We start from the raw sequence: 15826 nt of genomic DNA, 5'->3' as shown, positions 1-15826 counted from the left end.
TAATCTTTACTTTGCCACATGGCTCATGGCTTACTGGTACCTTACATCTTCCTTGTCCTGATGGCGGCTGGCAGTGTCTCCCTCTCAGCCTTCCACTTCCCAGAATTCTTTTCCTTGTTCCGCCTATACTTCCTGCCTAGCCAATGGCCAATCAGTGATTTATTTACTGACCAATCAGCAACACATTTGACATACAGACCATCCCACAGCACTTCCCCTTTTCTTTTCTTAAAAAGGAAGGTTTTAATTTTAACATAGTAAAATTACATATAACAAAACAATTATCAAGCAAGAATTACGTTACAATATTAAAGAAGAGATCCTATCTATCTTATATTTGTAAGTTTAAGGTTTTATATCTAACTTATCTTTTATTATAACTAAGGAAAATTGTAAGTATCTAGTCTTTAACCATATCAAAGACCTCAGAAGGATATACTACTACCTGAGAAATGGAGAAGGATATAAGCAATTTTTAGGAGTCTTGTAGGGTAGACAGAGACAGCTGGCAGCCTGGACAGTCATTCAAAGTTCTCTTGTAAGGTTGGGGCATCTGTCTTCAGCCCACAGGCCTAGAGTCTCTTATTCATTTTTCTCTGTGTCCTGTAGAATGTCTGGCAGTTTTCTCTGCAAAGCAGGAACCTGAAGGACCATTTTGTCAAGCAAAGTTCAGTGGTCACCTTTGTATGGGTCCTGTATGTCCAGTTGATCAGACAGTCCAGGCAAGAACAGTTTCTTGCCCAAATGGCTATTTTTGTCAAGGTGAAGATAAACTCCATATGGAGTGTCTTCGATGCCCATCCTCCTCTCTGAAGTAAATCGGTGCTGTCAGGAGCAGACATGTCTCACTGTCCAGAAAGTCTAAATTTTTAAAACATTTTAAATGCCATATTCTGTAGGTCTTTGAAGTGTTTGAAGACTACCTATCTATCTGAAATATATCTATGTATACCTAGAAGACTTAACTAACATGGCTACAAATATTATCATAGATGACTAACTATTAATCTATTTTTTAATTATCCATTACAATTTTAAATGAGTTACATAAACATAATACCTCAAACAAGAATAGAAATATATATACAGTATAACAAAATTAAGTTTAAATTTGTATCAATAAACTAAAATCTGTAGCAATGTAAAACATTTTAAACAAGTTGTTACTCTTTAAAAGTAGGTTCATTAATCTACCCTTTCATCCTATCATATCTAAACTATCCCCTTTTTTTCTTTAGAAAGAGATTGTATTTATAATCAACCTGATTTAAATAAAAATATTGTTTTTTCTCTGTCCCACACCAGAGGGCTCTTCTGATTTGGGACATAAGAATCTCTTAACCATTTTTTTTTTTTTTTGAGCAATATGTCTGGGTTTAGAGGGGGAGTGAGCCAATTCCATCTCTAAAGCCAGCTTGGTATATTTGGGAATTTGGGCGTAGCTTCTCTTACTACTTCCTGCTGGAGGGGGACGCTGTATCTTCTGGAGACAGAAAGAAAATTTTAGGATCATGGAGTAGTCCGTGAGGCTGTATATCTGAGCCAGTTGACTTGAAACCATTCTGGATGTTGAATCATCTGGGCCATGGTGTCACTGGAGACCTTTCAGGGGGTCTGGGCTGGTCAAACCTGATGTATCTTAATCTGGAACAAATCCATAGTCTCTGGCTTTCTGTGGAAACAAAAGCAGAGACTCTTTTCCAAAGCAACCTATCCTTATATCCAAATTTTGAAGTCAAGGTACCTTTAAAATATACATTTTGGCATAACTCAACAGCTTTTACAATCAAATGTTTTTCTGCAGTTACGAATATCAAAGAGAACATAATCCAGATTCTCTGTGTGGTAGTCATCTTTACGTGGCTTATTTTTTTATATTAGCTTGAGCCTATTCCTCTTAAACTGCAGCCTTCTAAGCCTGAAACGGCGCAGTGGCTGCTGGCTCCGCCCACTTCAGCTTCCCAACATGGCGGCGGTCCGCTTTCTGCCAGCTCTGGGAGCCATGACTCTCAGAAATAGTGGGTCTACACTTTTACCAAAGTAGCGTGTAGCCCAGAAACCTCTTTTTTTGTTTTGTATTAGCAAAGGCTAAATTCACCACACAGTTTAATGTGCTACTTGCAGAGGCCTCATTCCCACCATATTGCAGGTCGAGAGCGCATGCTAGGAACCCGCCAGTAGCTCAAACCGGCAGCTGCCGCTTATTTGAGAGAGACAATTAGGAAGCTGTTTTTAGGTCCGTTTTAGAATCTTTTTTCTAAGTTTTTAGGTGGAAACTCTTGCCACCACGTTGGACGCCATTTGTTGCTGGAGAATTTCTCTCCAGCTCCCACCACCAAGTCCCGCCAGTCTCAGAGCCCACTTATAAAATAAACACATAGACTCTTACATTATTTAAACTGCTTGGCCATTAGCTCAGGCCTGTTATTGTCTAGCTCTTACTCTTATATTTAGCCCATTTCTATTAATCTTTACTTTGCCACATGGCTCATGGCTTACTGGTACCTTACATCTTCCTTGTCCTGATGGCGGCTGGCAGTGTCTCCCTCTCAGCCTTCCACTTCCCAGAATTCTTTTCCTTGTTCCGCCTATACTTCCTGCCTAGCCAATGGCCAATCAGTGATTTATTTACTGACCAATCAGCAACACATTTGACATACAGACCATCCCACAGCAACATCCATCTGCCAAAAGTGGATCATATCCCCCATGCCACATCTAACTGGGCATGACCATGAAGCTTGGCCACAGTAGCCAAGGGGGCTTAACACAACCTCACTTTTCCAATCTGACATGCGAAGTGTACGCTATGATTGGCCCCGCTGTCTTTTGTGCATCCATGGTACCTACTGTATGTCACAAAACTCAATTTACCTCAAAGTCATGGCATCATACCTGGAACGGCCCAGAGCACTGGCCTCCCTGTGGTCTGAGGTGAGTCATGGGCCTGGCCCTTAGGCACATGTCTCCTCTAAAGCTCTACTCCAAATGAGGATTTGCTCACCAAGTCTGTGGTGGCTCTGGCCTCAGATTCTGCATGCTCTGGGTATCAGGTGTGTGCTCTCTGCTTTTGTGATGTTCCCATGGGCTGGCCAGAGAGAATGTCTGTAGGAGGTGGGTGTGTTGCTGTCAGGCAGTTTTCTCATGGGTCCCCATTGACTCTGATACTTGATATTTTGTCAAAAGGCAAAATAATAAATGTGGCTTCTATTCCTCTTTCTAGAATGAGACTGTCTTTAAAATCAGGACAGGTCCAGAAATTGTGGGGCTGCAATGTACTCTGGAAGAATTTACAGGTGGAACACATGAGTGAGGTATCTCAAACTTAAGGGTTTGTTCAATCCCATCTGCTACCCATGACCAACACCTATGACTGAGTGAAGCCTGGCTTCTCTAACTAGCAAACAGCAGTCCACAGGTGACATATGTGCACTACTAAGAAAATTAGGCTAACAGTGTGAGTGACTCCATATTGGCCTGACTGAGGGCTTAGTCCAAAACCACTGGCTTAATCACAGTTTTCAATTTCACGTTTAGTAGATGTCTGTATCATTCCAAAGTGTCCCCTTCTTTCATAATCTGTTTCTTTCATACCTAAATCACAGGTGGGTGTGAATCAAAGGCCATTTTCCTACTTTTCAAATGATCATGGTTTTCTGGTTAATATGTTAATTTTCTAAAAAGCAGTAGTTGATTTTCTAATGTTAAACTCACCCACATTCCTGAAACATAGTCAAGGTTATAATTCTGAAAATGATTTTGTTGGTATTTCATTTAGGGGTTTTCACCTCTCTGAAGGTAGACAGGAACGAGGTTTCACCTCCTCATTTGTTCTGGAAGGTTTTGACATTGTTCCTGAGCACTCAGTTGCTTGGTAAAATTGGGTAAGGAGGGCACGGACTGATCCTGGATGTTTTGTGAACAGTACTTTTTTGTTTAAACTCCTTCTCTGGGAAATAACAGGATCACTGCCTGTCTTAGGGTTTCTATTGCTTCAACAAAACACCATGACCAAAAAGCAAGTTGGAGAGGAAAGGGTTTATTTGCCTTTTACTTCTACATCATAGTCCATTACTGAAGGAAGTCAGGACAGGAACTCAAGCAGATTAGGATCCTGAATGCAGGAGCTGATGCAGAGGCCATGGAGAGGTGCTGCTTACTGGCTTGGGGCACATGGCTTTCTCAGCCTGCTTTCTTATAGAACCCAGTACCCCAGCCCAATGATGGTACCACCCACCATGAACTGGACCCTCCCTCATTGATCACTAATTGAGAAATGCCTTATAGCTGGATCTTATGGAGGCATTTTCACAATTGAGGTCCCTTCTCTCTCTCATGACTCTAGCTTGTGTCAAATTGATGTACTACTAGCCAGTACACTGCCCCTAAACTTCTGCAAGTGTGCCCCACAACTCACTGCCAGACCCGAACAGAGTATCTTATCTTGTTGTTATGGGTCGGGTTAGATTGGTTGATCTCTTCTTGATTTAAATTTGGTAGTTTGGGTGAGTCTAGAAATTCATCCATTTCTTTTAGATTTTCCAACTTAAGGGGGTATAAAAATTTAAAGTATTCCCTTACAATATTCTGAATTTCTTTGGTGTCTGTTGTGACGTTTCTTTATTCATTTGTGATTCTGTCACTTTGGGTCCTCCCTCTCTTCCCTTTGGTTAGTTGGGCGCAGGGCCTGTCAATCTTGTTTATCCTCTCAAAGAACCAGCTCTCCACATGCTCAGCTGTTGATCTTTTCCGAACAGGCACAGTAGGAGTCCTGAGTATGGGAGCTGACTGATTCAGAAGAGAGCACTGGGCAATACCTCCTTATTAAAAGAAAGTTGAGTCCAAACTACATGAATAGATTAATATAACAAATTAAGACTAGCTCACACATCATTTTAATTACCAAGCTTTTTCTGATTCAGATATTAAGCAACACTCTTTGCTTGGACTTTTATATCCCTTTTCTAACCTGATAGAAAAAAAAAGTTCACATTTTAGTAAGCATTTAGCACATTATCAAAAATGAACTTGATGTGAGGGAATGCTCTGTATACAAAACCCAGAAAAGAAGGCACACATATACTGACATGTTAGCTGTTATTACAGATTTAGATAATAGAAGACATTTATTCCCCTTGTTTTAACTAGAAAAGAGGAACTGCTAGCCCCACAGTAGAAAAGTCATTTTCTCCTCCTCCAAGCCTATCCTTAAATCTATCAGAAGTTCCTGGTATTAGAAAAAAGAACCTCTGGCTCTCCATCCTCTTCAAAATTTATGAATAATAAGTCTTTTATTTATTTATTTATTTATTTATTTATTTATTAAGTCAATCAAAAACACATAAGTCTTTCATTTGCCAATGACCAAGAGCAGGTTTATGCCTGAGAGGCTTTTGGTGTTGAAAGTCAGGGGTTCAGTATTTTTAGAGGTACAAATCACAAAGACCACAACTCACATCAAAATTATGATGAGGGTCAGAGTAACCTTGAGATGTTCATTTCTGGCAGAACATAATGATTGTGTGAGACATAACAACAATTATTTTTTACTTATACATTCTTTTCTTTTGGAGTTCATGCATTTTATTGGTTTGGTAACGGCCAGTCATAACTGTCAATAAACAACTGAAGTAACTTTTATTAGGTAAACATAAAAGTGGATCAAGGACCTCAACATAAATCCAGTTACACTGAACTTGATAGAAGAGAAAGTGGGAAGTAGTCTGGAACGAATTGGCACAGGAGACCACTTCCTAAATAAAGCACCAGTAGCACAGACACTGAGAGCAACAATTAATAAATGGGACCTTCTGAAACTGAGAAGCTTTTGTAGAGCAAAGGACATGGTCAATAAGACAAAACGACAGCCTACAGAATGGGAAAAGATCTTCACCAACCCCACATCTGACAGAGGGATGATCTACAAAATGTATAAAGAACTAAAAAAGCTAGACATCAAAATACTGAGAATCCAATTAAAAAATGGGCAACAGAGTTTAAGAGAGAATTCTCAACAGAAGAATCTCAAATGGCTGAAAGGCATTTAAGGAATTTCTCAATATCTTTAGTCATCAGTGAAATGCAAATCAAAATACCTCTGAGATACCATCTTACACCTGTCAGAATGGCTAAGATCAAAAATACTGAAGACAGCTTATGTTGGAGAGGATGTGGAGTAATAAGTCTTATACATTATTTTGTACATGTTTACAAGTGTCCAACTTTTTATACTGGTGACATTTATTAACCATCTTATGATTTTTATATTAGACACAGCGTTCTTTATTCTCTCCATTAAAAACTGTCAGTTTGAAAGTGTTAGCTCCTTTTGGTATTGTTGGAGGCACATGGCTGGGAAAACTCAAGTCTCCTGTAGAAAGCTGTAAATATATCCTGCAAAACAATGTGCCAACTCAAAAACTGCACCATGGAGTTTGGGTATACCCTCCTTAAGATACACAGAAAGTGGGTGGTGGTGGCACACACCTTTAATTCCAGCACTCAGGAGGCAGAGCCAGGCAGATCTGAATGAGTTTGTGGCCAGCCTTGTCTAGAGAGCAAGTTCCAGGACAGCCAGAATTGTTACCCAGAAAGTCCCTGTCTTGAACCGCCCCTCTCCCCACAGTGAAATGACACAAGTGTCGATTTTTATCATGTGGCAATAGAGCCCATGTTGGGGTCTCTTCTGAGTCTCCCAATTCCATGATCCCATTAGGAATACAGAAGATGAAATTAAAATGGAAAAGTTGGAAGAGGAGGACTTGGATGTGTACCTGACTGCCTGTGGCACAGGAAGTCCTAGGAGTGCAGTGATCCTCTGAGGGCTCTCAATACTGGTAAATATTTCAATAATGTCACTAACCAAGATAACGGCCAAGTCACATGATCACCTCTATCTTGATGAAGTCACCAGCCAAGATGGCAACAAAGTCACTTGGTTTCTTTCTGTGTGGTGAGCTCAGCTCATGATAAATGAGCCCACACCTCACCAGGGCATGAGACCATGGGGAATATAGAAATGTGGGCGGCCACTGCTTTATTTCTCAAACAGTGGACCTCAAGCATGGATATAACAGAAGAAAGTACCCAAAGAGTACAGGTATGTGAGCCCCAAACAGCAAAGTAAAGACACAGAGGATGGATCGCCACGATCTTGATCCAAGACAGGTATCCGTATGTGTTAGCACAGAGGTAACTATGAATGCAAAGTGGTCTCATTTGGATTTTCCTTTGATCTCACTGAACTCCTAGGTAGAAGCTAGGATCCACAAGGCCCTCTATAGGACTTTACTTAGTGGTCACTGCTCTGTGTTTGTGAACACTCCCTGCCTGTCCCTCTATGCCTGTGTATGTGGGTGGTGATGATGGTAGTGCTGGTGGTGCTGGTGGTGGTTGATGGTTTGCTGGCATGTATGTCTGTATATTGTGTATATGTCTGGTACCCTCTGGGGAGAGAAGATGGTATCAGATTCCCTGAGACTACACTTACAAAAGGTTTTTAGCTGTGTGGTTGATGGGCATCTGAGTCCTCTGGAAGAGCAGTTAAGTGCTTAGATCCACCGAACCACCTCTCCAGCTCCTATCCCTGGCATCTCTTGAGTATGCTCAAATGTATGAAGTCAGGTGGGGACAGGCTTCTAGTCTTCCTGGTCATCTAGGTTCTTTCCTGATGCATCCTTTTCCATCACTACTCTCCTGTCACAGTAGTGGGCAGAGGTGTACAGGGAGACAGATGCAATTAGAACAGAGGGCCCCACAGAGCTAAGTGTTGACAAGAGCAGGAAGTGTGAGCAAGAGAGGAATCTGGAGTATGTGATAGGACACTGGACATTCCCCAGTAGGAGAAGGAGCTAGTTTCGGGGAGCTAAGGAGACAGTAGTGTGTGCGAGGAAGCCTTGAGAACAGAGTGGGCAAATGTCGAGGAGTGCTTCATGTGCTTGCTGAAGGCTTGCCCACTTAGCTTTGTGGGACTAGAGAACAAGTCACAGCTGAGAGGTGAAATGGACATGTATGGGAGATTGTATCTCTCCACAAGGGAACTGCATCTGTGACCAACCAAGACAGTTCCTGTTTGCAGGACCTTGGATTTCATGGCCCGCCATGTGTACAGCAAAAATCCCATGTCAGGAAATAGGTACAGAGTGGCTGGCACTGGACTCCTAAAACTGTACACAAGTCAATCTACATTATCATCCTTCTGAGGGCAGAGATCACATGCCAGGAACCTACACATATACTCACCCAACTGTCAGAGGGATTTCCCCAGTGGAGGTCATCCCCTACCACAGCCCATTTTTCTCTGCCACAGCCAGTTTTCTGATCACTACTAAGCTGGTTCCCTGGCTACAGTGGACTTCGTAAAGTACTCTTGCTCTGTGGTCTAAAGGGTGCAATTTCTCACCAGCAATACCTTTCCTGCTAGCCACCGGCTACCCAATTCATTATCTGCCTTTCTCTCTGCTGACTCTGAAGACTGGGGCTGCAGGATTGTGTCCTTTGGGGATCCTCTGCCAATCCCCACCCACCCAGTGAGGGGCAGGAGACTGGAAATACATGAGCAGCATTTAATGGGACAGGTCCCATTACTGTTTTTTTTTTTTAACTATAGAAGACCGTTGCTGTTGCTGGTGGAGATGGGAAGACTGAAGTTAGGGATTTGTGTTGCTGGTCATTGTTTTCCAGGAAATAATGTGAAGCTCCATCTACCTGAAAAGTATGATTGTACAGTCAGTCTCAAGACAGACAGACAGAGAGAGAGAGAGAGAGAGAGAGAGAGAGAGAGAGAGAGAGAGACAAACAGAGACAGACAGACAGACAGAACATGGGTGCATCTCAGAGGACAACTTGCAGGAGGGGTCTCTCCTATCACCTCACGTTTTGGGGACTGAACTCAGATATCAGATTTATAAACTGCACTTTACACACTAAACCATCTCATCTGCCCTAATCCTGGTTTGTGTGTGTGTGTGTGTGTGTGTGTGTGTGTGTGTGTGTGTGTGTTGGTGTGAATGGCTCTCTTGTAGCCCAGGGAGTTCCCATGTTCTCCAGGGACCAAGTGCTGTGACTGCAGATGTGCTCTACTGTGATTCTGTGTTTCAAACCTAGGCCAGGGACAGCCAGGCAAGCACTCTAGCAATAGGACATTTCCAGCCTTTAAATTCACTAAGTGACCATCTCAATTGCTAAGAAGAATATAGGTTATTATGTAGCTGGAGCCTTCTGAAAAGGAACAGAGACACACAATAGTCCCCTCCTTTAGAGTCAACCCATATGGTCTGTTTGTCCTGCACAGAACAACATCTTATGAAGGCCTCCTGTGCCACAGACTTTAGAAGACAGCACCTGGCCTACTTTAACATGCTGCGCATGGTCCCTGGCCATTGTCCACTCTCGCTTCTTGAGGGCCTTTCATCTGCAGTGGCCCTTTGGCCAATGTCCACCCTCACTTTTGAGCATGCCTCCCATCATTCTCTAAGAAACCTGCCAGTCTTCTACATGACAGGATGTCTCTTGTCTGCATTCATCTGCCAGACTACAAGGGTTTTATTTTTTTAACTATCATATAAGGAGGGCAAGAACAAAAGCTACTTGACATATTTTAAACAGAAAGGAAATGGTTTAGAGTACTAGATTACAAATTCTTGAAAGGGTTGGAAGAACAGAAGGGGAAAAAGATGTTTTCAGAGGCAAGGATTGAAGAAAGTCGTGTTTGGAGCCTTTCATCTACTCCGCTGCCATGTAGCTGCTACAAGATGGGCAGAGGAGGGGTCAGAGAGAGATCCCGAGCCTGCACTTCTGACTGGTTGGAATGGAGTCTTTCCTTTGAAGGCCAGAGCAGGTTCAGATGAGGACAGACAAGGGAGAGGAGTGTGGCCCTTTCCTCCTTTGGGTCTGTGCTGGGAACTACACAGGGACTAGCTCACCCACACCTGCAACCTCTTTTGTAGTGGGCAGAATGCAGGTGAGTAGCCTAAAGGGTGGAGAGGTGCAGCTCCTCATCTGCTGCATGAGGAACTAAGGACACACAGTTGTGGCTCTGAGTGTCCCCATCTCCCCAGAGACATCTGAGAGGAAGCAGGCAGTGAAAGTGGCAGTGATTATCTCATTAGGAGAGCTGTCACATGACCTGGGGAAGCAAGAGAAGAGTCACCAGATCATGGAAGTGCAAAGCTCATCTAAGACTTGTGATTTGTAGTAGGAGGAGGTGGCAAGAGGTGGTGGTAGATGTGGCGTGGGGGTTGAGGGGTGTGATGCCCAAGTCTAGACTCCTACAGAGTCTGTTTCACAGACCTAGCTTATTAGGACCAGAGGAGAGGTAACAAGGACAGAGACCTGGATTATTCAGTTCAGAAGTTCTCTCAGTTCACAAAACCTTGATTATTCTTTCCTCAGTGGTATTTGTCAGTGATATGCTCCTATGTCAAGGAGGAGCACAGTGGTCCATGTCACCTAGACACACACAGCAGAAAGTCTCCCTAAGGAAGAATGAATGCCCGCAACATTCACACACAGCAGGGAAGGCATTAGGGTGAGGAACTTGCTATTGGACATGTGGTGTCTACATGCCAGCTTAGCCTAGGTGAACTGATTCTCCCTTCAGCACTGACTTGGTCTCCTGTGGCTGGAAAGGGGGTGAGGACCTACAGCACCTGAGGGCTGGTGTTGTATAATATTTGTTTAGCTATGTAAAGATGTGTTGTATTTGCATAACTATGTAAAGATGTGTTGCTGTTTTATCTTGCCTGCCTAAGGCACCTGAATTGTCTAAGAAAAAGCTGAATGTCTAATAGTGAGGGAGGAGGTATAGGTGGGACATCTAGGCAGGGAGAATAAGTAGGAGAAGGTATTTAGGTTCAAAAAAGAAAGAAAAAAAGAAGCCAGGGAGACATCTGGGGCCAGACAGACAGGGAAGAAGCAGCAAAGTAGGACATACAGAATCAAAGAAAGGTAAAAAGGCCTGAGGCAAGACATAGATGAATAGAAACAGTTTGATTTAAGACAAAGGACAAGCCTAAGTTGGACAAGCCTAAGCTAAGGCTGAGCATTCATAATTAATAAGTCTCTGTGTCTTTATTTGGGAGCTGCTTAGCAGCCTAAAGAAAATGCCAGCTAGAGGCTAGGGAAAGAAGATCTGTTCTGTAAGTCAGACAGGAGACAGTGGCTGGTGTCCAGGATGCCATGGAAGGACGGGCAGGTGGTAGGACCTTTGATTCCTGAGGGTCAGAGCCTTTACTTACTGTGGGTGGACAGGTCCAGTTGTCCTCACTGAGCATGCTCTTACTTCTTGCCCTAAAGAAATGAGAGACACTGTCACTATTGTTTGGTTCCTCAGTTGGGAAGGACCCTGGGAGCTATTGATTCCTGGGAGCTGCTTGTTGTCCTTGCTGTGCATTCACACCATGGCTGCCACTGCCTTTCTTGGTGCTAACTCCTTTTCCAATCTAACCAGCCCCTCCTAGCCTTTGATCCTTTTACCCCATCATACGTGCTGTTTTCTAATTAGTTCTGGGGGGTGGTAGTTTGATTGAGAATTTACTTTTGGCTTCTTTTCTTTTTGAGGTTTCACATTTGAGGCTGCTTTTGAGGTTTCATTGAGGTTGATTGGCTCATTGAGGTTGCTTGGCTCATTGTCCACCTGTTTAATGTCGTTCTCAATTTGTGGCTCCCTGGTGAAAGATGAAGACAATTTATCTCCAAACTTCACAGGGAAAGGAGAGACCATGACCAACAGACAGTGGGGTACAGGGCATAGGAAGGCAGTGATATGAGGAACACAGCAGACACACAGCAAAGAGAAGAAGATGGAGTCCAGACACAAAGTGAAGGAAGCTGCTTCCCTTTTCCCGAGCATGGAGGGAATGGAAGAGTAGGTGGAAGGGTGGAAGACACTTTACCTGCCACGACGGCTGCGCCACAGGAAAAACAGTACAAATATTACTGCAATCAGCCCCATCAGACATTGGGCAACAATGCCAATAATACCCCTTAATGAGGGTCGATGTTTTTTTGGTTTGGCACGTTCACCTGTCATGGACAGAAAAGAGAAGAAACATCATGATAAATTCCTCCTCACCAAGCAAGTGGACAAGAACTCTCTGATTGTGTGTGACAACTGTTTGTTCCTTTGGGGAGTGCACCTCCTGTGAGAAGGTAGATTAGGAGAGGTGAGGCAATAAACAGGGTATTCTCTCCTAGTACTCCCGTAAGTACTGTGTTTCTAGGCTGGCCATGTGTCTTCCTTCAAGTCTTTGCCTGTGGCGGGTGGGGAGAGAGTGTGCTTTAGGCTGCAGCCTAAATCATATCCACTCTGGCAGTCCTTGGAAGGCTCAGAAGATGGGAGAAAGTCACATAGCAATTTTTTTTACATTAAAATTACAATTATTTTTAATGATCACATCTTTTCCACATTGTCCTAATTGTGGTAGATATAAATATTCACCTCTTTGGTTCCTGTGGCCAGGAGTTAACTGAAAGAATGTTGAGGCTGAGTGTACTCTAAATGGCCACTTTTTCCTCACAGGGACTCTGTCCCAGTTAGAATCTGTGTTGAGGTAATAAAACACCACAATCCAGGGCCACATCCTCAGGCTTGGCAATACCCTCAAAGAGCTGGACCCACTCACACCAATCATCATTCAAGTAAATGTCCCACAGGTTTTCCCACAGGTCAATCTGGTGGAAGGGAGGCATTTTCTCAACAGGGTTTTTATCTTCCCAAATGAGTTAGTTTGAGTCAAGTTGATATAAAACTAGCCAGCACAGACCGCCAACTCTCAGAGCTCCCAGCCAGGGTATGAAGACAAACCTTCTTTGGTGACACAAAGCAGTTGTAATAAAGCAGTTGACTCTCTTTCCAGAACCCAGCCTCCACTTTGAATAGACTGTTAGTCCTGTACTGCAGCCCAAAACCAACTCCTTTCTCCCACCACAGGCATCAGAGCTGTGGGCACAACCCTGGGGCCCTCCAGCTGTCTTCCACCAGTAAACAACCAGTAAATGAATATGCAATTAAAAAAAAAGAAATATCGTGCCATCTGTGGGGTTTCATGCCTATAATCCCAGTAGTTGAAGGACTGAGGCAAAAGGTTGCCATGAGCTCAGGATCAGGCTAGACTACCAAGTGAGTCCAAGCTAGACTGGGCTACATAGTAACACCCCTTCACTGTGGGATGTCTTTATACTGTGAATATGTGTTGCTCTGATTCATAGAAATGGGTTAATTTAATATGTAAGAGCTAGCTAGTGAAAAACCTGAGCCATAGTTTGAAAATAATATAAGCCTCTGTGTGTTTATTTGGGACCAAGCGGCTGTGGGATGTGGGTGGGAGAGTCATCCAGACTGCAGGGCCCAGGCAGGACACAGGAAAACTTCTGACTATACCCATTTCAAAAACAACCAAAACAACCACTGCTGTGGGATGGTCTGTATGTCAAGTGTGTTGCTGATTGGTCAGTAAATAAATCACTGATTGGCCATTGGCTAGGCAGGAAGTATAGGTGGGACAAGGAAAAGAATTCTGGGAAGTGGAAGGCTGAGAGAGAGACACTGCCAGCTGCCACCATGACAAGCCGCATGGGAAGATCCAGGTAAGCCACGAGCCATGTGGCAAGGTATAGATGAATGGAAATGGATTAATTTAAGATATAAGAACAGTTAGCAAGAAGCCTGCCACGGCCATACAGTTTGTAACTAATATAAGTCTCTGTGTTTACTTGATCGGGTCTGAGTGGCTGTGGGAATGGCGGGTGAGAGAGATTTGTCCTGACTGTGGGCCAGGCAGGAAAACTCTAGCAACAAACCACCTGCAGCAAAACCTACCACAGCCACAACAAAAAAGAGCACCAAGTCAGACCATTTATCTGTCCAGTTCTACCCTGTGGCCAAATGATCTTTGACAAGTATGCTAAGAGTTGAGCAGTACAGAGGATGCTCAGGCAAAGGGTTGTTTCATGCCCAAGTCCCATTTTTTAATTCCTTATACAAACATTGACTCTAAGTGGATCCCATACCTAAATGCAATAACAAAGGTTATAAAACATTTAGATGAGAATCTGTGATGTAAGCTCAGTGACATTGGATTTGTCAGTGATACTCTTGGCTGTGACACAAAAGCAGAGGTGACAGTAACAACTAAACAACAAATCAGGCCTCACAAAACTGAAATTTTCTGTGCATTAAAGGCAATGTCAGCTGTGTGATCCAGCAGTCCCACTATGGGATGTGTAAAACACAGGGACTAATGATCTGTTGAAGACAGAGCAAAGATCGATATTATTCCTTGCTTTGTCACTTGAAGAAGCAAGACATGGAAACTTAAAGACTCATCCATCAGTGGATGACTGGATAAAGAAAATGTGATATATGAACACACTAATACAACTGAGCTTTTTAAAGAAGTAAATTCTGTGTTTTGAGAACATGGATGGACCTGGAAGGTCATATGCTAAGTGAACTAAGTTTTGTACAGGAAAATAAACACTGCATGATCTCAGTTCCATGGGGAATGATATTGTGTGACTTTTTCTGGGAGATGGGAAGAAATGGCTTTCACCACTGTCCTACTTCAGGTTTTGATGGCTGTGAAGAGACACAATGTCCACTGCAACTCTTATAAAGAAAACATTTAATTGTCATGGCTTGTTTACAGTTTCAGAGGTTTAGTCCATTATCACCATGATGGGGAACATTGTAGAGTGCAGGCAGATGTGGCACTGGGCTGAGAGTGCTACATCTTGCAGGAAATAGAACGTCAACTGAGACAATTAGTGGTATCCTGAGCATAGAAAACCCCAAATCCCACCCCCACAGTGACACACTTCTTCCAAGAAGGCCATATCCACACCAACAAAGCCACACCTCCTAATAGTGCCACTCCCTCTGACATTATGGGGGCCAAGTACATTCAAACCACCACAACCACACAGGTGGCAACTATGAGATTGACCAATGAAACAGTTAAAGCCTAGTCTAGCTTAGTGAACCTTAGTGAGAATAATAGTGTGGGTGACTCAAAGGCAGCTGCATCACTGTGAAGCCCATCTCAGAATGTGTTACAACTCATGAAAGTCCCTAGAGCCCTGTATCAGACCCTAGGCCCTGACAGTCTCTTTCTTAACATTCCTATGAATACAGTCTTGTCTGACCTTGTTTAAAAAAAAAAACAGTTTTCTCAGTGATGTCTGTCTGTCCTTCTCTATTGTCTTCCAGGTTCTAATATTGATGTGTGATGTTAACAGTGTCCCTAATAGCTCATATCAGCCAGTCAATCCCAGCCAGATTTCTGCCATAGTCCTCAGGTTATAGAGCCTTTGTCTCAGGATGGGTGCACAATTACATTGCTCAGTGTAGCTGCCAGATGAAACCATTACCTAATTTGTTCTAGAATAATAAAAACTCAGGAGTCAGAAATTGAGATAAAGACCTGAAAATTCCAGGGAAAGAGGAGTGATTGGCTGACACTCTCTCCACATTCTCTGTAAACTCCAGTGCTGCAAGTTTCCCTGAACTTCTCCTGAGTCTCTTCCTGTTGTCTCTAGCTGCCCTGCAAAGTCCTCCAAGAACTTTATGGCTAATCCTGGTCAGTCAATTACTGACTCCATTCTATATTCAAGGTTGCTTTATTGGCACAGTCTATAGGCTGTACAGATAATTCTCTTCCAACATTTCCTCCTTTTCTCTAAATAAAAAGGAAAGGTTTTAACTCTAACAACGCAAAACTGTATACAATAAAAATCTGACAGACTTTACTGTGAAGCAGGAATTTTTGAAGGACTGTCTTACCTTGTCTTGGCAAAGTTTGACATTCACCTTCTTTCATGTCCTGCA

At 43.1% G+C, this 15826-nt stretch overlaps 2 protein-coding genes across 4 annotated transcripts in view; both read right to left on the bottom strand.

Moving 5' to 3' along the window:
* LOC131894944 (carcinoembryonic antigen-related cell adhesion molecule 1-like) overlaps positions 1 to 20 on the bottom strand; it is an 11824-nt gene extending 11804 nt beyond the window's left edge. The window contains exon 1 of the mRNA XM_059245348.1: positions 11 to 20. Within this exon, the coding sequence (XP_059101331.1) occupies positions 11 to 20 (10 nt within the window). The remainder of the gene's footprint in view (positions 1 to 10) is intronic.
* The window catches only part of LOC131924573 (carcinoembryonic antigen-related cell adhesion molecule 1-like), an 80854-nt gene that overhangs the window by 388 nt on the left and 64640 nt on the right, over positions 1 to 15826 (bottom strand). For 2 of the 3 annotated variants that reach the window (XM_059279868.1, XM_059279884.1), the window contains 4 exons: positions 11895 to 12024; positions 11537 to 11666; positions 11238 to 11289; positions 8573 to 8706 (listed from right to left, as the gene is read on the bottom strand). In XM_059279868.1, coding sequence (XP_059135851.1) covers positions 11278 to 11289; positions 11537 to 11666; positions 11895 to 12024 — 272 coding nt within the window. In that variant the 3' untranslated portion in view covers positions 8573 to 8706; positions 11238 to 11277. Of the gene's footprint in view, positions 1 to 8572; positions 8707 to 11237; positions 11290 to 11536; positions 11667 to 11894; positions 12025 to 15826 lie in introns of those variants that run through there. The other variant, XM_059279872.1, reaches the window with a different exon arrangement.

Source organism: Peromyscus eremicus, chromosome 1, assembly GCF_949786415.1.
Source record: "Peromyscus eremicus chromosome 1, PerEre_H2_v1, whole genome shotgun sequence".
NCBI lineage: Eukaryota > Metazoa > Chordata > Mammalia > Rodentia > Cricetidae > Peromyscus > Peromyscus eremicus.
The sequence above is the reverse complement of the archived record's forward strand: the minus strand, read 5'-3'. Positions and strand labels throughout refer to the sequence as shown.